General features: G+C 46.3%; 2 protein-coding genes across 41 annotated transcripts in view; one reads left to right on the forward strand and one right to left on the reverse strand.

Annotated features, from left to right (window-relative positions):
• SDCCAG8 (SHH signaling and ciliogenesis regulator SDCCAG8) overlaps positions 1-17,328 on the forward strand; it is a 241,147-nt gene extending 223,819 nt beyond the window's left edge. For 4 of the 22 annotated variants that reach the window (XM_081490239.1, XM_081490250.1, XM_081490244.1 and 1 more), the window contains 3 exons: positions 6,470-6,596; positions 8,706-8,803; positions 16,976-17,328. In XM_081490239.1, coding sequence (XP_081346365.1) covers positions 6,470-6,596; positions 8,706-8,803; positions 16,976-17,024 — 274 coding nt within the window. In that variant the 3' untranslated portion in view covers positions 17,025-17,328. Of the gene's footprint in view, positions 1-6,469; positions 6,597-7,688; positions 7,793-8,705; positions 8,804-16,975 lie in introns of all 22 variants that reach the window. The other 18 variants (XM_081490240.1, XM_081490251.1, XM_081490245.1 and 15 more) reach the window with 8 other exon arrangements.
• AKT3 (AKT serine/threonine kinase 3) overlaps positions 16,938-22,536 on the reverse strand; it is a 290,227-nt gene continuing 284,628 nt past the window's right edge. For 17 of the 19 annotated variants that reach the window (XR_014053625.1, XM_081490258.1, XM_081490262.1 and 14 more), the window contains one exon: positions 18,934-22,510. Coding sequence is in view for 16 of the 19 variants with exons in the window: in XM_081490258.1 (XP_081346384.1) it covers positions 22,425-22,510 (86 nt within the window). In the remaining 3 variants the exon portion in view is untranslated. Of the gene's footprint in view, positions 18,060-18,933; positions 22,511-22,536 lie in introns of those variants that run through there. The other 2 variants (XR_014053623.1, XR_014053624.1) reach the window with 2 other exon arrangements.

Consider the following 22,536-nt stretch of genomic DNA (forward strand, 5'->3'; position numbering starts at 1 on the left):
CAGGCAGAGGGGACCCCCAGCTTGTGGGTGGAAGGAGCAGAAGGGTGCCTGGGGGCCGCTGACCCCAGAGGCTGGAGAGGGGGTGAGACCTTCCGGAGGGCAGGCCAGGATGCCTGTGTCCACCTGAGGAGGCATCCCTTCAGGTGACCCTGTCACGACCAGCTCCCCCACCCTTCAGACCATCTCCCGTTGAGGTACCTCTTCCCTTGGCTTTTTACCTGGGGTGGAATAAGGAGGCCACTGAGCAGGTCTCTCAGGCTCAGGCTCACCTTGCCTGCTTCCTTTACCTCTAGGAGGAGGACCTGCCTGCTTCCCTGGGTGCCTTCCTGCCCCCAAAAGCCCGGCTCCCTTTGTTATTGAAGATTTCTTTCCTCTCCTCCAGCACATCGTGCCCACTGGCTCACGTCTCTCCATCCCCAGCTCGCACTCTTGCTACCTTGTGCTCAGTCAAGCCCTGGTCTAGGATAATCACCGCTCTCCCGTGCCTGTAATCGGCTTCTGCCACAGCCGATTACATTGGGAGAGGAGGGGATACTTGCCTGTTACCTGCCGATTACTGATACCTGCCGATATACTGAAGGGAGGGGACACTTACCAGCTGCCCTGCCCCTCCTGTGAGCCTCTCCCATCTCCCAGCCTTCCTCTCCCTCCCGTCACCCTCGGGCTCTCTGCCCTCAGCCTTGACAGGCGGCTGTTCCCCAAGACCTGGGCCTGGCTGTGTTTCCTCTCTCTGCAGCAGAGGTTCTTTGCCAGTAGGCGGTAGGGGCCCAACCTGCTGTAACTCTTGACATCAGGAGAAGTGTATCCCGAGGGTTGGTTGGTTTGCTGAGTCAACTCCCTGAATTAACCAACCACTAATGGTGGTTAAGAACACCTGTACTTAACCTGCTCTACCACTTATTCCCTGCCTGACTTTGTGCAAGTTAATTGAACCTGTCATTTTCGGCTTTCTCATCTGTAAAATGGGATGATGATCCTTTCACAAACTTGAATACGAGGTTTTCCCAGCATGTTCGTGGCCTTACCTCTCAGTGGGTTTGACTGGCACAGCTAAAGATCCAGCCGGACCCTTCCTCAGACCCCAAGCTGAATCACTGCTGGGTGGGTGAGTGGGTGTCTCACAGGCTCTCACCCTGACCCTGTGCCTCCTCCCATTCTCTTTTGGTAAATGGCAATGCCATTGTCTGAAGGACAGCATCAATATTTGTTAGTTTAGGTCACAGTGTTACTGGGTCCAGCATTCCCTCCCTCTGAGCAGCCCACAGCCTGTGGTCAAGCCACACTGCCCACCATTGTCTTTGCAGCACCACCTGCCTTGTGGACGGCCCTGCCCTGGCCCCTGCCAGACCAACACCGTTCATCCTTGCACATCCCAACTTGCCCACTGAGTGACCTTGGACTAGTCCTATATCCTGTCTACACCTCAGTTTCCTCATCCTTTAGTGGGGATAATGACAGTTCCTGCTTCATGAAGTTGTCACAAGTACTAAGAAGTTAATAAATAATAAGCACTTAGCAGGCAGTAAGCACTCAGTAGACAATGGTGATGATGGTGATCTTTCTCCTAAGTAGGCACAAGCCTTCCTGGATCTCACACTTGCCCCGTTGACCCTGTGCTTTTATGCCATGGTGGTCCTCTCAGTGTAGCACCTGTTTTGTCTCCAAAATTAGTAGGGAAACTCCTAAGGCAAGGAATTTTTTGTAACTCTTGACGTCATGAGAACTGTTTACCAAGGGTTGGTTGGTTTGCTGAGTTAACTCACTGAATTAACCAACCTTTAATGGTTAAGAACACCTACACTAGGCCTAGCTTTGCTTCCATAGTCTGCCATTTATTTGCTGTGTGACTTCATGCAAGTTAATTGAACCTGTCAGTTTCCGTTTTCTCATCTATTAAATGGGATGATAATCCTGGCCATACTTCATAAGACTGTAGTGAGCTTTAATGGAGGGATGAGCTCAGAGGCTCAGTAAATGTTACCTGTTGTTAGTGGTGGCAGCTGCAGCTGTGATTGGATGAAGATGTGAACTTAGAACGACAACGAAAATGAGAGCAGCAACCACCACACAAAATAAAAGGCAGTGTATGTGCCAGTAGGACACCCCAAGAAATCTCTTCTGCTGCTGTTGCTGCTAAGTCACCTCAGTTGTGTCCAACTCTGTGTGACTCCATACACGGCAGCCCACCAGGCTCCCCCGTCCCTGGGATTCTCCAGGCAAGAACGCTGGAGTGGGTTGCCAGTTCCTTCTCCAATGCATGAAAGTGAAAAGTGAAAGTGAAGTCGCTCAGTCATGTCCAATTCTTTGCGACCCCATGGACTACAGCCTGCCAGGCTCCTCCATCCATGGGATTTTCCAGGCAAGAGTACTGGAGTGGGGTGCCATTGCCTTCTCCGAAATCTCTTCTAACTGACAGTAATAAAGCATTTGTGAATAGTGTAGGCTGGGTTGTACAGTGTTTGGGGAAAGCAGTTACAAAAAAGAACTATTTAATTTTTTTAAAAAAATCTGTTTTCCTAATATTCAAAGTAGGCCTTGAGAGAGCTACCATTGAAATATTAATAAATTTCCTTAACAAAGTCCTTTTTATGTAAAATCTGGATTGTGGCTTTATTTTTTTTCCAACAAATGTGAGTTTTGGTTTTGTTGTTGTTTTTACTTTTTCTGAGCTTGTGATTGACTTTATTGCTATAGTAAAGTGGCATGATAGAGGCTGACTCTGAAAAAAGAGGGAGCATATTTTTTAAAGGGCCTCCTTAGAGGAGTTCGAGTTGAGTCACAGTGAATCCATCCGTGGCTCTTCAGCTGTGAAGCTAGTGAGGCTTCAGCCTCCTGGAGGGAAGGCAGGACTTTCCCATGGGTCTTACTCCTTTTATCAGTTGTGCTTCTGCAGGAAGGAAGGTCTTCCCTGGTGGTTCAGTCAGCCAAGAGTCTGCCTGCAATGCGGGAGACCCACGTTCAATCCCTGGGTCGGGAAGATCCCCTGGAGAAGGAAATAGCAACCCACTCCTGTATTCTTGACTGGAGAATTCTACAGACAGAGGAGCCTGGTGGGCTACAGTCCTTGGGGTCACAAAGAGTCAGACATGACTGAGTGACTAACACTTTCACTTTCCTGCAGGAAAACCCTGGGCAGCTGGTTTCGTGCTGATGCAAGGCTCACACCTGGGACTTGATTGATCTCGTCTGGGTGGGGCCTGGGCTTCTGGGTGGGCTGCAGGGATCCAAGGCCCACAGTTTGCAGAACACAGCCAGCTGAGCCTCATCTAGGTTCTTCTGAGGGCTCCTTTGGAGGAGGGTCTAGGCAGGAACCAATCCCATTTCTGGCAGTGAGTGGTGTGGCCAGACCATGGCTGGATGTTTATGTTGTGAAAACAGGCTTTGGCTCAGCCCAGGACCCTGGATCAGGTAACCGCTCTTTTCAGGAGCCCAAAACCACACACCAGACCCATCTATTAGCCTGAATATTATCTCATTGATCAATTCACAGAGCAAGGACCTCATGGAGGGTGACCACTCCTGGAACCTTCTTGACTTTAAACCTTGATAGTATCATCTGCTTGTCACATGCTTCTGTTTCATTTGTTCTAAGCAAACATGAAGCTAGTGGGCTACTACCTCAGTAACTCTTAGTCTGTGGCTTTCTCTGCACCTAAGAATTGATTGGAAGGGGAAAGTCACCAACACCTAGTCACTGCAAATGAGGATTTTTTTGCTTGCCTGATTTAAATCTCAAAGTGTTAGATTGTTTGCTTCTCAAGGGAAAAGGCTGTTCTCAACATCTCTGTATCTTCAACGGTACCCACTCCAGTGCTGGAGAACAGAGTCACTACTCAGATCAGCTTCTGGATGAGCCTGGGCATAGTTCCCCCCTTTCCCAGGCTCCCCACCCCCTGAAGCCAGCTGGCCTGGCTTCTCTGCTCCCTAGAATGTCCTTGCTTCTCCCAGCCTCTCCATGCTGAGGATGCTATAGAGGAAAACTTTGGTTTGGTCTGATGCCAATAGGGTAGTTTTGAGACTGTGTTCTCAGGAAAAATTGTTCCACATAACAGCATGATGGATGGCAGTAGGGGCAGACTGGACTTCCCAAAGCTGCAATGCCATGTGAACTTATTTTTCTCTCCTCCCATATTAGAGGGAGAGTAAATGGGACATGGGTTTGGGTAGACTCCAGGAGTTGGTGATGGACAGAGAGGCCTGGCGTGCTGCAATTCATGGGGTCGCAAAGAGTCGGACACGACTGAGCGACTGAACTGAACTGAACTGAACTGAAATGGGTGCAAGGGAGGTGGGCATTGTAATTTATACAGTACAGATGCAAGAAAGTGCTCATACATGGATGGACAGGACCAGACTATAGCCAAGGCTCTGGGCGAGGGAGACTCTGAACCTGGTCCTAAAGTGAAAGTGAAAGTGTTAGTCTCTCAGTCATGTCTGACTCTTTGCGACCCCACAGACTGTAGCCTGCCAGGCTCCTCTGTCCATGGAATTCTCCAGGCAAGAATACTGGAGTGGGTAGCCATTCCCTTCTCCAGGGGATCTTCCCAACCTGGGGATCAAACCCAGGTCACCTGCACTGCAGGTGGATTCTTTTCTGTCTGACCCACCAGGGAAGCCCAAACCTGGTCCTGTGTGCGTGCGTGCTAACTTGCTTCAGTCATGTCTGACTCTTTGCGATCCTATGGTCTATAGCCTGCCAGGCTCCTCTGTCCTTGGGGATTCTCCAGGCAAGAATACTGATTAGAGTGGGTTGCCATTCCCGCCTCCAGGGGATCTTCCTGACCCAGGGATCGAACCCACATCTCTTACATCTCTTGCATTGGCGGGTGGGTTCTTTACCACTAACACCACCTGGAAAGCCCCTTTTAAGTATTTTGTGTGTTACTTGCTCAGTCGTATCTGGCTCTTTGTGACTCCATAGACTGCAGCCTGCCAGGCTCCTCTGTCCGTGGGATTCTCCAGGCAAGAATACTGGAATGGGATCTTCATGACCCAAGGATTAAACCCGAGTCTCCTCCATAGCAGGCAGATTCTTTACCATCTGAGCCATCAGGGGAACCTGGTCCTAGGCAGCTACAAACACAGGAAGGAGGAACTAAGTCTTGTCCTTGGTCCTTGCTCTCTCCAGAAGCAGCCATGGGCAGGGGTGGGGCATAGACTTGTAGGCATGATCAGAGCTGGCTCCTACCAGGAGAGCATGGGCAGTGCCTGCTAGATGCCTGCCACAGTATCTCCAGTTCAGACCTCTCATCCTTGCAGTGTAGAATTCGGAGGAGGGGTGGTAGAAAACCAGGTGTGACTGAAAACCCAGAGCACAGAGGGTTCTTAGGAGAGTGCAGGGGTGTGGACTGGGGTACAGTAAGTATGACTGGTGGGGCAGCTTGAAAAACCACCCAGAGCTCAAGAAGGGGGCGGGTCAGGCAGTAGGTGCCACCTGGGAAGTGGGGAGGGTTGCAGGAGGCAGAGGAATCTGAGGCCAGTGTGAGTCAAGTACTAGACCACTGTTGTTTCCCAGGGTGCAGTTTTAGGTTTACCTGTCTCCAGATGCTGAATCACTTTTAGTAAACAGGTCTACCCACCACTCCCTGAGTCCTGAATGTCTGTCCTCGCAGACGTTCAGTTGTGCTCAGAGCCCCCTTGAAACGCGGCCTTTGGAGAGCTTGAACTGAGGGCGGGTTGAGCCCAGTGTCTGCAGAACAGTCTTCGAAGTTCTTGACTCAATGTGGGACCTGTAGCCTGGAGTTTTCTTGTGAAAAATAGAACTTAATTTCACTGCTCGTGCTTTTGGCCCATGAGAACTGTGAAGAAGGGCATATGATCTACCCAACTTCTTCACAGACCAGTTCTTGGTAGTTGTTCAAGTCTAAATTTAATCCAAGGCCTACATTTCCACGGGTGAGTGTGCTACTGGTTATAGGAAGCCGTCTTTGGACAAATGTGGATAATAGTGTGAGTGAATTAGCAAGTCTGGAGGGGAGAGTCCATCAGCAGAATGACAAATATAGGATCTTTAAAGACATCTGGTCAGCGATGCCGGAGCTCGTGATTGACTGAGTGATTAATAATGGAAAACCCTTAGTTCAGTGTTTCCGCCTTCCCTCACCCACATCCCCAGCCGGGGCCGGCCGTCTGCTCCAGCCTGCCAGAGACGTTTTCCACTGAACAATGGAGGCACTCAGGCCCCCTCATCTTTGAGGTCTACGAGTTTAAGGTTTGAGTTTTTCTTCAGTTTGATCTGTGTGCTCCCTAAATAACAACTCACCGAAAAGACTCGCAATTCCCTTTCGCATTTGATACAATTCCATTCCCCTGAAGGAGTGCGTCCAGGTGCATCTGACCTCCAGCTTGTAGTTCACTGTCAGGAGCTTCCCTCCCATACCCAGAGCAGGGGAATACAGGGAGCGAGTGGAAGTCTTTGTCCCCCAGTTCTCAGAACCCGTCTCTAATTCTGCGGTGGATTTTTCCCCAGGCTGAAGCAGCTAGACAAGCACAGCCAGGCCACGGCCCAGCAGCTGGTGCAGCTCCTCAACAAGCAGAACCAGCTTCTGCTGGAGAGACAGAGCCTATCGGAAGAGGTGGGACATCTGAGATCCCAGGTACCGTGCATGGCACCTCACCCACCGGAGAACGCACTGGGGTGCACATGGTCTTTTCCTATCCTTTTTAAAAAAATTATTTATTTTTAATGGAGGATAATTGCTTTACAATATTGCTTTGGTTTTTGCCATAAATCAGCATGAATTAACCATAAGTATACATATGTATACTGGGCTTCCCTGGTGGCTCAGATGGTAAAAAAAAAAAATCTGTCTGCAATGAAGGAGACCTGGGTTCGATCCCTGGGTTGGGAAGCTCCCCTGGAGAAGAGAATGGCTACCCACTCCAGTATTCTTGCCTGGAGAACTCCATGGACAGAGGACCCTGGCAGGCTACAGTCCATGGGATCACAAAAGAGCTGGACACGATTGAGTGACTAACACTAACTAACTACACGTATGTCCCTTCCCTTTGAACCTTCCTCCCACCTCCCACCCTTTCCCACACCTCTAGGTTGTTACAGAACCTCGGTTTGAGTTCCCCAAGTCATCCAGCTAATTTCCATTGGCTATCTCTTTTACATATGGTAGTGTATATGCTTCCACACTACTCTCTCCATTCATCTCTCCTGTGACAGAGCTGTGTCTTACTAGGCTGAAATTCCCAGGGGTCACATGGGTTAGCGAAATAAGCTGGGAGGCAGACCTTGAAGTCTGTTCTGGGCACAGTGAAGGGAAGCGTGGGCCCTGGACCTGTCCTCTTTCGGGAGCTAAAGTTTGCACAGGAGAGCAGACCCACAGTGAAGCACCAAGCCACACAGGGCAACACCGTGAGGGCACCCCCGCTGAGGGGTGCAGGAGGTGGGAGAATGAGGCAGGCTGCAGTGGTCAGGAGCCTTTCTGGAGGAGGTTGGCTTTGAACTGCCCCTGGAGGGTGTGTGTAGTTTGAATTGGTGGAGGAAAGGCATGCTCCCAATTAGAGGAGTCCTTGTGAACAGAATGTAGGAGTCTTGTTTTAAATCAGCTGATTGGTAATTGAGCTAATGTCTGGAGTGCTTGCAGAAGGTGTGGGAATGTTACATAGATAACACACATTAATTCCCTCTATCCTTGAACATGCCTGCAAGATTGATTATTGTCTCTGTCTTACAGATAGGAAAACAGACTCAAACAAGCATATACAGCTAGCAAGGAGGGACACTGAAAACGGAGCCGAAGTCTGACTCCGTGATCCAGACTTTCCCTGTTCAAGTTAGGTCTGTGGCCAGCAGCAAGGACAATGGAGTTGGAGGATGGAATGAAACCTTCTTTTCCTACATTGCTTCTCTTCCTGTCTGAGAGGCTGGGCTTTTTACCCCATTGAATAGTCAGTTAGGATGAGGAGGTGGTCCACGGGCTGGCCAAGGCCTCAGCCTCTAATCGGGAGTGTGCCCAGGTGCTCCACGAGTGCCTGGGAGATGCCGTGCAGCACGTGCTCAGAATGACTAATGGGAAAAATGCATCTGGAAGTGAAAATGATGAGAAGTTGTCTCATTCTATTTCCAAAATGACCCTGAGCCCAAATGGGTATCAAGGAGCCACTGTCCTCTGAGTGATTATTCCCACTCAGCCCACCAGACCCCTCTGCAAAGTCCTCAGTGTTTCCACAGAGTGAGCAAGCACCCCCAGGAACCAGTCACTGAGCTCAGGCCCTGGGCTGGAGACACGCCTGCACTGTCTGCTCCCCAGAGGCTGTTCTACACGCCCCACAGTCACACGGTCACCCAGGATGCTTGTCAACCCATAAATAAAGGGACATGGGTCCCAGGGCCTCCCCCACCACACACCAGACAGCATTGCTGGGAGCAGGGCCCAGGAATCTGCATCTTAACAAGCTGTTCGGATAATTCTGGAAGACACTAGGGATTGAGAGCCTCTGAAAGTGTTGGGTGGCAGAAAGTACAGAGAATGAGTCCAGAGTGCATCCATGTCACAAGGGCCTGAACAAGTTGAAGTCTCTTGTAAGCCTCAATGTCCACATCTGCGTAGTGGGTAGCATACCAGCCTAACTCAGAGGGACACTGGAAAATAGATGAGGGCAGCTGTGAGGTGCGTGGCAGGCTCTCTGGCATATTGCAGGCAGAAGAAATGTCAGAGCTTTTCTTTTCCTCTCTCTTCCTCAAACTGGAGAAGGTCCCCGGAGAAGCACAGGTCGGGCAAAGATCCTGCGGGGCACCAGCCATGGAACGATGTACACTCCTGTCACCCAGCTCCTCCAACATACCCAGGTACTTCATCCTGCACTTCTGTGGCCTGACCACGACCAGAACTCAACTTTCTGGGCAGGTCCTCAAGGTGGGGTTGGGGGAGCGCTGGGTGGCCCTCGAAGGGGGAGCCCTGGGTGGTGCCAGCCAAAGTTTGGGGCATCAGGCCTCCAGGCAGCTGGAGGAACTCAGGGCATGAGTGGAGCTCCTGGTCTCTGAGAGCCGAGAAGGACTTCAGAATATGGGCTGTGGAGAGTCTTGCACACAAGCTCCAAGCATGTGGCAGCCTTCTCTCCACTCTGGGCCAGATCGTTATCCTCTGGGGTTTGTCTTTTAACTCCCCATCTGCCTACCTTACAGTCCACTTAGAACTTAACACAGATCATCGATGCTTAGAAACCTCATCCCGGGCTTTAAAAAACCCAATAATTGCCAAATGGATTGTGAAATTTTTGTAAAATGCATTTTAAGAAAAGAAAAAAGATAAACCTAAAACCTCAAAATTCTTCAGAAAAATCAGCAAAGCTTTTTTTTTCCCCTTGCCTGAAGCAACAGAAATGATTTGACATCCTATGCTATCTGATACTGGCCCATCTGGCTCGTTTGTAAAGGGATCTTTCAGATTCAGATATTACATTTGGAGTTGTTTTAATATGGGCATGACAAAGGAAATTTAGTCAAGAAAATGTTGGCTTTCAGTAGCAAGTACTAGCGTTCAAAGGCGAGGCAGGAGCCCAGGAAGGTTTCTACTCTCTAAATCAAAGCCCTACTCTTTGTACCCGAGTGTGGTGTTTAGCCCTATTTTTGCCCTGAAATAAACTTGAACTGTTGCGTTTAGCTTCTGATGAGGCCTTGAGGATGCTGTTTCTCCACAGCAGGTATTCAGAGGGTGTTTGCTGCCTCCTGAGGATTCTGGAGTGACCAGACATACCAAGTCCACACCCACCCTTCTCCCAGAGAGAGTCCTCTGGTTTAGCTCTGGTTTCACAGTGGTTTAGCTAAAGGCTTCCATTTTCCCAGCCTGGATGAATTAAGCCCAATAACTTAATTTTGCACGTCAGCCTCTACAAATCTCTCTCCATTGAATTCTCACAAGAGAAGGGATATTTTCTGGCCTGGGCAGCTGCTCTAAAGCTGAGTCACATCCCTCCAATTTGCTCCTATGCCTCAGTCCCGTGCCCTGAAGCAGATGACAAGTTCGGGTTGGCCTGTGGCCTCCAACAGGAAACATCTAGCCTGTTCAGAAGGCTTTATTATTCTGAATTGTTTCTGCTTAACTTCTGAAACATGCACAACAACATAACTGGCCGACGGTCATAGTCCTAACTGCTTCGGTGACATTTTTTGCCCATGAGAGTTCCTGTATCCCATAAAATGCTGCTGTCCTGGGGAGGCCAGTCCAGTGAGAGCTAGGCCGGCCCTGTGGCTTACCCAGTGGACGTGGTTCAGTCTGCTGATCGCCAAGTTCAAGGCTGCTTTTCTGACTTGTTCTCAGTTTAGGACTGATGTAAAAACAATGGCTTTATGAATCTCCTGCTTCACTCTTGGGAGAAAAAACTTCTAGAAAAATAGCTTTTAAAACATCATGAAATGCTAGGTTAGTTCTTTGGGAGAAATAAGAGACATGAAAACACTAACCCAGCTTTACACTGAAAACACAATTCTCCTCTGTCCTTTTCAGGGACAGCAGAGGACTGGCTCTGTGGTAGTGCTTGTGGTTGGGGGGGGTGGTTTGTTGGGGGGGTGTCTAGTATGTGGAACTTGGGTCCCAGAGGTAAGGGCTGACAGCTGGGAGCTGGGTCAGAGGTCTGTGGCCCAGTGCCTGGGGCTCTAACATCTGGTCAGGAAGGGTGGCTCCAGCTGGTAAGGAAATTAAGAGTCTTTTCTTGGGGAGAATGGCATCTGAGAGATGGGAGAGGATGGAAATTATCTGTCCACTTAGAGGATGTCATTTATACTAAGATTATTTTATTTGTATATTTCTCTGGTGATGGATATGGTTTTAGCCAATTTGCATTCTCTGATAGCTCTGTCCCAACAGACTGCTTGACTCCATCCTCAGTGTTCAGTCTGGGAGAGATGTCTTTGTAGTCCCTTTAGATGTGTCACTTATACAGTTTAGAAAACAGCCTCTGAAGCTGACTTATGGGTGATTAATCAGTTGGCCCTATGACTTTTGAGCATTTTTGGCAGTGAATTTACTTTCTAATTTGATTTAAACTTGTGCATGGATCCAGCAGACATATGTGATTATATTCAAAATCACGGACATTATCTCGCTACACCAAAGGATTCATAAAGAGAGCTGAAAACAAGCACAAGAAACAGAGACAGCAGATGATGACAAAGGGAGGAAAGGCCCATTTGTGACCTGAAGGAAAGGGAGGGGGGAGCCTTCAGAAATGTGAGCTCCAGTGAGAGCCGCTCCGCTCCCTTGAGTGCCTGCAAACCAAGCTGTAGGGTCACCCAGCAGAGACTTGGAGGTGTCCACAGAGTCTGTGGTGGGCCTTCCTTGAGCCCGGGGGGGCTTCACCCAGTTAAGTCAGCACTTCCACAAAGCTAGCTACCTGCAGGACAGATGGTGCTTGATAGAACAGCAAATACACTGAATAAAATAAATTAAAAAGCCTCCTCCTGAACCAAGATTTTTTTGGAAAGAATTCTAAATAGATGAAAACAAACAATTTGATTTCAACCAAATTGTTGTTTTTTTGTTTTTACCCTGATTTTCACCCGAATTGTCAGTCTCAAAAATAAACACTGATACATTCCCAGAAAATATTTTTCAAATAAAAACTGACTCTGTTAAAGTTTGCCCTGATTCTTTCAAAACTGTGTACAAGACACTGTCAACCGAAGTGACTTGCATATTTTTTTAAATAAACTTGAACATATGCAGCTAAAATGTCATTAACTCCCTGCTGCCTGAGTGCTGTGAAAGAAGGACGTAAGACCCCCTGGTGCCACATTTCTAACACAGGGGTCTTGTGACCCTCAGGGAAGTTTCCTCAAGCAACTCAAATAGCATAGTTTAACTTTTTCTTTTTTTCAACTGAAGGCCCTGTGTGTAATTAATATTGAAAAGTGCATACAGCTTTATTGAAGCCAAACTTGCTCTTCTGCTAACAGTTCACTTTGTCCAAGAGTGAATAATTTCAGAATAAGACTTATGGAAGAAAAATACATTGAATTTAACATTGCTTCAGATACATTTGCTCCACTTATTGCTTCCCGAGTCAGACATTACATTTTGCAATATAAATTCACAATCAAGATTTTAAAGGGAGCTAAATATTTTAATCCAATTAGACAAGTGAACAAAACACTGAATATTACATGTAGTGTAGATAAGTGGTTCTTGCCTTTAAAAGACTGTAATTCCGTCACATTACAACCCCAAATGTCAATGTTGTCTTTATTTTTAACGCTTTCAAACATGAGGCAGCCAGAGGCTCCACTCTCTGCTGTTGGTGACACTGTCTGTCCTTTGGGAAATTCTTAAAAATCTATTTACCATGGAAACACGGTTCGTACAAAACACAGACCCCTGCCCATGTGCAGAGGAAGTTTCTCGTGACTCATGGGATTCAAGAAAGCTGGAAGATGACAAAGTCGGGATCCCGCGGACTGTGGCAGGAACCGTCACACGTGTTGGACTGTGCTCTGGGGAAGAGATGGCAAGCAGATGCCAGCCACTGGCTAGCGGGTCCTCCCACCTGACCACTCCTGTCTGTGCATGAGGTCCCCGCCTTCCCGCCATGTCTCAAGTCCCAAGTCCACATCAAGGTGCTGTTTTCCAGGAAGCTACGGAATCACCGTCTTCACCTTCTTTCTGCAAGAAAGTCTGTCCTGCCTCTACCGGTCTTCTGGCTTTTATAGTTCTTTTCCTATGTTGGAGCCCAGAGGCAGTAAACCCAGGCCGCAGAGTTCAGGGAAAATGGAGCTTGAACTCTGACTGCCACAGAGCTTTCATTGTCTGGGGCCCAGCCGGGCAGCCATGGGGGAAGAATAAAATGAGGGTCTGCGGCGACCTTGCTGTGAACTCCTACCCATTTGGCAGCTGCACCAGCCGGAGCGGGAGGCAGTTCAGCCAGAGCTTCGGTGACTTGTGCAGGGCAGAGGCAGGCCCCTCTTGACCTGGAGTCCGTGACCGTGAGCCCTGTGTTGGCGAAGAACTGCCTTCTAACAGGTCAGTGGTCACGTCTGAGCCACGTTTCCAGGAATTCCACAGAAGGACTGGGGAGGACAAGTTAATGACCATCCATAGGTCACGTAGCTTATATAGTCCAGGTTGCCTGATATATTTAACTGCTGCTTAATCCCACAAACACCAAACTTGGTGGCTGATTCACTAAGTTGGTTGGAACAGCATTAAAAAGAGCCTGGACTTTGAGGTCAAACTGCTTGGGTTCAAATCTCAGTTCTGGACCACTTAAGTTAAGTTTTCAGCTTCCACATCAGTCCATCAGTCAATTTCTGGTTAAAATAATCAGTAATAGAACCAGCTTCCTTTTAAAAGGCAGCTCTCTGCATGACCAGAGCCCAGAATGCAGCGTCCACCAGGGTGGCACTGAGGTCACTGTAGGCTTGAAAGGGCCACTTACAGAAATCATTTAACATCTTTCTGCACAGGTGGAAAAATCAGGCCCAGAGAGGTGGAGTGAATAGAGCTGGGAAATGAATGGGCAGGAAAACGAACTTCCAGCGAGACTGGTGTTCATTCCCTGGGCGTTGGGCTGCGTGGAAGGGGGAGATGGGGGTCTTCTCTCCTAGGCAGCGGCCTGGAGCTGGGCCCCAGTTGAGCAGCTGCAGAGCTCTAGCCTGGGTCCCAAAGTGGGGGCAGCACGAGGCAGGTACTGGAGGCTTCCCTGGAGCTCTGTCAACTGAGGCCGAGCTCTGAAATACTCCACATGGAGGCTGGGGGAGGGATTCTGTCCTCTTGAGTTAAAAATAGATGCTTTTCTGCCAGTGGCCTGAGGAGCAGTTTCATTTTTTTTTTTTTTTTTAACCTGGTCAAACAGAGACAGAAGACACAGGAGCAAAGGAGGGAGCTAGAAGGGGAGATATTCCACTTGGAGGGGCTGCTAAGAGGCCAGGTGGAGACGCATAGATAAGAGACAGATGGAAATACGGGGCAAGCCGAGCTCGAGCATCCCGGTGAGGCCTTGCAGGTGCTGCAGCATCCCTGGGCCACAGGCTTGGGAAAAAAACAGAGAAGGCTGGGTTTGTCGCCTCTGGGGCCTTTTCGGCCGTGGTTGGACCCCAGGTGTGGTAGCTTGGGGAACAGTTCAGATCACCCAGAGAGACTCATTTTTTAAACTCTGAATTAAGTTAAATTTCAGTAAAAAATTAGACGCACAAGTCAGGGTTTGTGGAGAGAAGGCTCCGTTAGTGTTTAAAAAGAAAACGAGTCAGTGACACTGGGCTTGCAGTTGGGGAGCATTTATGTGGACAACCCTTCAGAGGAGCAGCTGCCAGGGGGCTGTCAGCCCTCCACCCTCTGCGGGCCAGCCACCAACAACTGCAGGTGTGGCCACGGTGAGGGGCCTTGGTGACAAGTCTGAAGGCACAGTGATGGGAAGAGCGTGGCTGAGGGCCCCAGCCACAGTTCACACTGGCTGTGTCCCACTGGAACATACAGCCAGACCATGACCACTATGGTGTGGACGATGAGCCACCTTTCTGGAACTAGGCACAGCTGACGTCCTAAGTGATGGCAGATGAGTAGATGTTAGTAGTGTAGTGTTAGTTGCTCAGTCGTATCCAACTCTTTGTGACCCCATGGACTAGCCCGCCAGGCTCTTCTGTCCACAGGGATTCTCCAGGCAAGAATACTGGAGTGGGAAGATAGAATCTTGAGTCTGGCGCCTTAGACCACTCGGCCATCCTGACATTGCCATCATGTCAATGTATGGCAAAAACTATTACAATATTGTAAAGTAATTAGCCCCCAACTAAAATAAATAAATTTATAAAAAAAAAAAAAAAAAGAATACTGGAGTGGGTTGCCATTTCCTTCTCCAGGGGATCTTCCCAACCCAGGGATCGAACCCGGGTCTCCTGCATTGCAGGCAGATTTTTTATCATCTGAGCCAAGCAGAGTGGAGCCAGATGGTGGCAGTAACTAAAGCTTCTCTCTCTCTGGACATGCTCGCGGTTAGGGGGAAGAACCAAGAAACATTCTTTACTAAAGATCCAGCCATCTGAGGGTGACACCAAGAGCTGGTTAGCAGGAAGACAATGACATTATAGGGTAAATTATTCATTCAGTCACATTTGCTGAGTGCTCGTGATGCATCAGGCAGTGAACAGGAAGTTCTGTGATATGAAAGTGGGGAGGAATACAGGGCTTTGCAAAACCAAACGGAAGAGAAAACCTTTGACTGCTCCCAGGAACCTCAGGTTGACCCTTGCAGGAGCACTAGCAGGAATGGGCCGGGTGATGGGTCAGTTCCTGGTGGGAACTGAAGAGACTCATGTGAGAAATACCTGTTTCTTGGAACCTGGGTTTAAAAAAATTCTGCAGAAGGTTCCCTTCCACTTAAGGTCTTTACTGTCCTGTGTTGTTCACGTTATAGGTGTTGTGTTTTCTACCTCAAGTTTGACATTTTTTTTGAAATGTGTCTATTGTGGTTTATATTAATCCTTGTAGCCAAAGATGTCCTTGAATCTCTAAAGTTAGAAAGTAAGCCACCCTCTCCAGAGCACATGGTGGGCAAGCAGTCTGTCCAGCTAGGGGACAGGCGGGCCATTCAAGCCCATCATTCACTGATCATTTCCTTTAGGACCAGAAGGCCAATCGGCTCATGGAGATCACGTGTTTGATGCAAACAGGGGCACTCTTTCTGCAGTGGCAGGGCTCTGGGGCTCCCTGGCCTCCCTGTGGCACTCCAGGAGCGCCGTGGGCACCACAGAAGAGGGCCCATCCACCTCCCCAGCCCCCAGAGAGCCACATATAGACCCCACATACTTCCTCACCATGCCTGGGGCCTCCTGCTGTGTGTGATTGGGGGTGCACACCTGAGACTCTAATCACCGTGTCGAAACTCACAGGACTTGGTCATTAAAAAATCCTGAGCGTCTTACACTGGGAAATCGACTTGACAAGTAAACATTTTCTCATTTTTTTAAAAAAGGCAACCGACTAATTTTCGTATTTTTCTTGTGCAAACTGATCTTGGTTTCACTCACTGTCCTATCTCGGAAATCCTCCACAAGTAATAGTGGCTTAAGCTGGGTAGACAGGAGTCCTGTCCAACGCAGGCAATCTGTTGGGGAGTGCTAGAGCCCACTCGCTTCTCTTGAAGACGACTCTCACCCAGCCAAACAGAGACCAGATGGGCCCAGATCCCTGCATTACCTTCCCATTTGTCTCTTGAAGTGAAAACTGGGATTTGGTAGTTATCATTTTAGCCCTCTATCTAGTCTCCGTCATTCTGGTGACTTCACGCTCCTAGAGGGCAAGTCATCTTCCCACACAGTGCACAGCAGTTTCCTGAGAAATGTCTTGTGCAACGTTAACTATCTCCAGTGGTTTCTGACATGGTTTAAACTAATCTGAACAGCCATGTCAGCCAGGACAGGCAGCAGTATTCAGTACTTTACTAACCTGCGACTCCCTCAACCCAATTCTCATGAGCTAGTTTTGAAACGTTTATTCCTGTTTAAAACCGAGAGACCACATCTACTAAATTCCCTCTTCCAGCATGTGGGAGGTGGTTTCCATAAGAAAATGCCTTTATATGTGATAAAACACACTGCATTTAAACATTTGGAGGTGTTAGCTTGTATCATTTCACCAGGAATTTCTTAGGGACACATAGTCTACATCCTGGTTTTCTTTTTTTTGGTCTAGTTTTACTCTAATTCTGAGCAGTTTTCAGTAAACAGTTCCTGGCACAAATCTATGTCTCCTTTCCCCTGTTCACAGGGGAAGAGATGGATCTTTGGCTATTTTCTGTCTTCAGACACACAAATGTCTGGAATATAGCTTGTTTTCAAATTTAAAACATTAAAATAAGAGCTCACCTTACACACCTATAGGCTTTTCATACGATTGGTTACATACAACTATATTTTTCTGCAAAAGAATTTTCTCCAAAAACTTGGAAATAGGTCACTAAACCAGCAAGAAGACAAATCACATTGAAGAACATGATCTATTTAAACTTACTTTTTATTATCATTTTTTTCCAGTTACCCAGCATGCCACAATCTGATTGCTGACCTGGATGAAACAGAGTGAAATAAATGATTTACAAAGAGATATTTACATTCATCTGATTTGTACGTAATATGCCACAATGCACCATGACCTTCCCAATGGACCCCACCTCAGACTGCGGTGGGCTGCGTCGTCATCACCACATTTGTTGCCAAGCGGTCCCTGCAGGATGGACAGGCTGGAGCTGAAGTCTGACAGTAGATGAGGAGACCTCCTGGTGTATGTTTTCAGAAAAGGCTTGAAGTTATTATGTTTTTATATCTGCTCATTTGTATGCTCTGTTACACATACAAATTTCAATAAATGAATTTTTTGAAGACTCGAATTGAAATGTTTCCTTTATATCTTGTAGTGATGAAAAAAACACACCAAAAAAAGGCACATATTTTTAACTAGGCTAAAGGGTATTAAGGACCAAACCTTTTTCCTACCATTCATGTTTCTTTCCCTCTTGGTGATCTATCCATATTATCCTTCAACTTTATTTACTTTTAATCAACATCTCATAAGACTCCACTATTTGTCATCGTGCTCATTTGTGCACAATCAGAAGACACCAGGAAGCACTAAGCATTATCCTCTCCACTCTGTTAACAACAAAAACAGACAAAAAGCATCTTTGGCTTGGTGGTGTCATGTTTTTCCTTCAGTATGAGTAACTGAGAGGAGCCTAAAAACGTACTCAGTGAAATTACAAAGTTTACTTAAGTTCTATCAAACATCTGTACACAGATCATCATTTTAGTTTAAAATAGTATTTCTACTATACACAATTAAGCCCTCGAATGCTTCAAAGTAATAAAAGTGGGCACTGAAAGTGTTATGTTGTCCTTGAGGATGACAATGGAACACTGAGGGCAAGGCTGCAGTCAGGACAAGCCCCTAACCTCGGGCCGTTCTCCCTGGCACAGATCTATCATCATCGTCATCACATCACCATCATGGCCTCTCAGATGGATGTGGACTAGGCTCCGGAGGCGGTGGGATGATACACCCGCAAAGACCATCCGAGTTTCTTGAGCATGGACAAGGTTCAAGCCTGAAAGAACAGAACTTCTATTCAGATTCAGAAGTTTTCTTGATTTCATCAACTGTGCTAGACATAAAGGTTGTCACGTAAGATATATTAATTGTCCCTAATTCTGTTTCAGGGACAGTAAATAAATTATACAATATTCTAAAAATATAGCACCTTTAAAGAATTATAGAGGTCACTTTATGTAAGCCTCCTGGATCTGTCAACCCCAGTGGTTTTGAGAGAAGAGCACATGTTAGAATGCCCTCCAGTTTGGCTGTGTGACACATACATACATGCCTGACCAACTTTGGTCCCAAAGCCGTTCCTCTATCTGGCTTAGTCACAGGAGCAAAGCCAAGTTTCATCAATAGTAGGTTTATGAGGTAAAATCAGAAAAAGGCCCCATCCAAAATGACCCTAGGTAAATCAGACTGTAGTCCAACCATCCTACCCTCTATTATCCATTTCTATGTTGGTTAATCTGCCATGAAGTTTTAAAAATATACTCTTAAGAAAGGAAGTATGCAGAGCAACACATTATCAGGAAGACACTGCTGATGAGCTACACTCCTTAAGAATTCTGGGTTCAAACCACCTGATGTGAGGACTATTAGGGGCTTAACAAATCTCCACAAAGATCAATCTCCAGCTTCACAGATCTCTTCTAGACCCACTGCTGAGAAGTCAGCATCCCCCCCTTTGGAAGCAGCCCTTTTGTACAGTTGCACTATTGCCATTTTATTGAAGTAGTAAAATAATCCTGTGTGTTTTTCGAGCTACAAGAAATTTACATACTTTCCTGTTTTCTAGAATGCGGTAATACCAGGTGGACCTATTAAATCTTTTCAGAAAAGAAGGATATTTAATTTTCTGAGATTACAGAACCACATTCAACGACAATAAACAGAGAAGTAGCAGATTGACATAGTGCTTTATTTAAGCTGTCTGTACGAAGGAAAATAATGTGCGTCCCTATCATATACGTGTAAAAATACTAAGGATGTACAGTGTACAAAAACAGTTTCTTGTAGTTATTTCACATCCTTGTGGGTCATATACTTAAGGAAAGAAACAGTTTTAGTATGACCAACAGTAAGAGTAAATACAGTTTCTTGGGTTCATAGTTGCGTCTGCTTAAAATCCTTAACCAGATGACTAGATCTTGTGCGGATCTAATGAAAGAACTAGCAAGGTCAAGAAATGTCACAAACTATAAAGCTACAGGGAGGTAATTCAATTACCAATTTAGAGGTTTTTCTTTTTATTTAAATAAATACTTTACATTTCATGCTTGCCTGTAATGCACTACCAGGAGCAAGATAAGGAAATTCTACTGTAGACAGTACAAACAGTAGCAGCAAAGTGTGTACACTGACGTGTAATAGAAAGACCCTGCAGTTAGTAAGGAAGGCCCTTACTATGGACTCTAAGAGAAGCAAGTGGCCCCTGCAAGAACAGTCAGCTTTGAGAAGCTGGAGATTGGGCATGGGAAATGGGAAACACTGGAATAATGCTATGGAGTTAGTGTGGAAAGCAAAGCTCTGAGCAGCCCTGCCAGAAATCCACGCAGAAACGGCCAATTTCCTCCAAGATGGCTGCATTATGGCCAAGAGGCAGACTTCATGAAAGTCAGTACAGGAATGAGTCTGCAAAGCCTGAACTCCCACTATTCCAACAGAGTGACTCCAGGTTCAGGCCTTTCCATCCACCAGAATCCAAAACTTCAGCTATGGGCAGATATGAGGGAAGTTTTAGAATCTCCTTCTATACGCAGTTTCTGTTTGTCTCTTGTTTTTCCATGTCAGCTGACTGAGATCAGGGAATGAAAGTAAGGGATTCTCAAAATCGAAGCCAAGAAAACACCTTGTGTGACACTAATGGAATCTCAGAAGGGATACGAGACGAAGCCCCAGGCACCAGCTGTGCCGAGACGCCGGCCTAGGGCACAGTCAATGCTGTCATTAATCCGGAGGAAGTGTCCTTGGCCAAGGTCATGGAAATCCCCTTAAGATTCAGGGGGGGAAAAAAAACAAAACAACCAACCAAAACCCAAAACCATCTGTGTGCTTAGTGTATGGTATTATACTTTCCTTCTGAAGACATGAATGCTCTGAATGTCAGCCAGTCTCAGCTTCCCTCTCTTCCTCTCGTCTGTTTCTTTTTTATATAATGGATGCAAGACAACTTACAGGACATACCTTCTAGTCTACTTCCTTGTCAAAGTGAAACATTCAACATAATTCCAAGTGGAAAAAAAAAAAGTTGAGCTATATGTGTAAGTAAGAATGAACTACCATTGACTGTAACTTCCTACCCAGTACTAAGGATGAACTTCACTCAGAGATATGAAAAATTAGGATAAAATCTATGTCTGAATATGTCTTAGCTGCCTTAGTAAAATGCCCTTTAACCCCCTGTCGGTCCCAGTGGTCCACCCACCGCCAGCAGTGGTTTCATGTCTATAAACCCACACTTCCAGCGTCAAGAGGCTAAGACATCTGCATATGAATATGATTCATCCCACTTAGAAAGTCACTTGCTCTTTCATACAATGCAATCATAACACTACGGCACGCTGTAGTCTTCCATTTGGGAGCTGTCAGATAGTTTAACTAAAATACATCTCCACGATGGCTCCATGGAGTCAGGAGGCCTCCAGCTTGCCACAAGGGCCCCCTGCCCCCTGGACTTCATAGGCTGCTTTGGAAAATGTCAGCTCCTAGCACCAAAGGGTTTAATCTGAAGATCATCATTAATGAAAGAGAAAGATGAGGTTTGCATACATGTCCCCTTTCAGTGAGAAATGTTGGAATTTGAGGACATGAGTATATACAGAAAAAGAAAAGTCAGAGGTGTTCTTTTTTGTTTTGTTTTTCTCCCTGATGGCTTAATTCAGTGATAAATGTACCATGATCAGAATAAACACACCAGGTCCTTATCCTTTACTGCCCACTTTGTAAATACTTGAGATGTGTTCATTTTGCAAAATAAAGTCCATTTCTTATCATACAGGTCTCAATTTTCTTCATTATATTATGTTGCCAGGCCATCATAACCTTTCAATTCTCACAATAGCAAATATAACATCCATTTGTTTCCACCCCTTGGCATAGATAGTTGAGGATTTCTCATTTTTAGCACCAAGGGGTTGAATGACAGCATCTCTTCTCCCAAAGCCAAATTCTAATCTATATGTACAATTTCAGAGCCTCATCAAAAATTTTTTTACACAGGAGAAAAAGTGCATGAGTCTCACCGGCGTGTACATTCCTTGCACATGGGTCAAAAGAAACTGCAGTAAGTCTATTTTATGTAAGTTGGAGCTGCATTTGCTAACATGACATACAGTTCTCATCACTAAAAAATAAATACTACTGCAATATAAACAAAATCATAAAAGGACATTCGAAATTTTAACATCTGAGAAAAAGCTATTTCACGTAGAACTGAAAGTAAAACAAATTGAAACAAATGAGGTGAACACCTGTTCACCTCGGTGTACAGATTTTGGTGAAAAACAGGATCGTTACACCTGTCTACATTCTTCAGCCATCAGAGGTGATAATATCAGGAAGGGGAAGAGGTTTCCAAGCACAGGGGAAATAAAATGCTCTCTGGTGCAAATCATATTGGAGACCCTTAAGTCATCTACTCTGCTGTGCACATGCTTCCTTCCTTGGAAGAACAATGTTCCTTTGCCAATAAGAGCCTGTGAAATTTGGACATCCATGTGGAACACCCGGCTTCCTCTGCAGTACTGAACAGGAATTTAAATTTATAAATATATCTGTCTATCTTAACAGTTGTTCAGTCCTTCTCTCAAATGCTTCCTAATGAATTCCACCCGGATCTTACTGATACATACCTATCTTACGCACCCAGCTGATATGCTTTACTAAGATTCTGCATATGCACATCACCACGCTTCCACAGTTGCTTGTTCTGAATTAAAAACTAAATCTTCTTAGTCTAATTAGTTTTTGATTTATCGTCTAGAAAGTTAAAAAATGTACCTAGAATCATTTAGCCTTCACTGTTAGGGAAAAACAAAAATTAAAAGATCAAAAGATGACAGTTGGTGCACAAATGAACAATGGTGGGCTCATGACTTTCAAAGATTGTAAAATTACCTCTTAAAGTTGCTATAATAGTAAGACAGTAGCAGCAACAGCATGAGACCTTAGACTGAGATACAATTTCATGCAAAAACAAAAATGTCGAGTGTGTCTGCATATATGTGTATTCTCATGTGGGTGAAAGGCGGCGAGGGGTGAAGACCTTGGACTGGTCTGGGATGTCTGAAGGTGCTCCTGCATTTGTAAGAGTTAGGACTGCTGTGATGTCCAGGAATCATTTTCAGTAATAAACCTAAGATGACAGTGAAGTAGCAGAAGTAAAGAGACTTATTCTCGTCCACTTGCAGAGTAGGAAAACTGAGGGAAGTGCGGCCGCCTCTCATTGTCCATGCAGTCCATACCGTCCTCATCATCTGTGGGCAGGAAACAGCTATTTTAA

This window comes from Giraffa tippelskirchi, chromosome 5, assembly GCF_054371585.1.
Source record: "Giraffa tippelskirchi isolate mGirTip1 chromosome 5, T2T-mGirTip1v1.2.pri, whole genome shotgun sequence".
Classification (NCBI taxonomy): domain Eukaryota; kingdom Metazoa; phylum Chordata; class Mammalia; order Artiodactyla; family Giraffidae; genus Giraffa; species Giraffa tippelskirchi.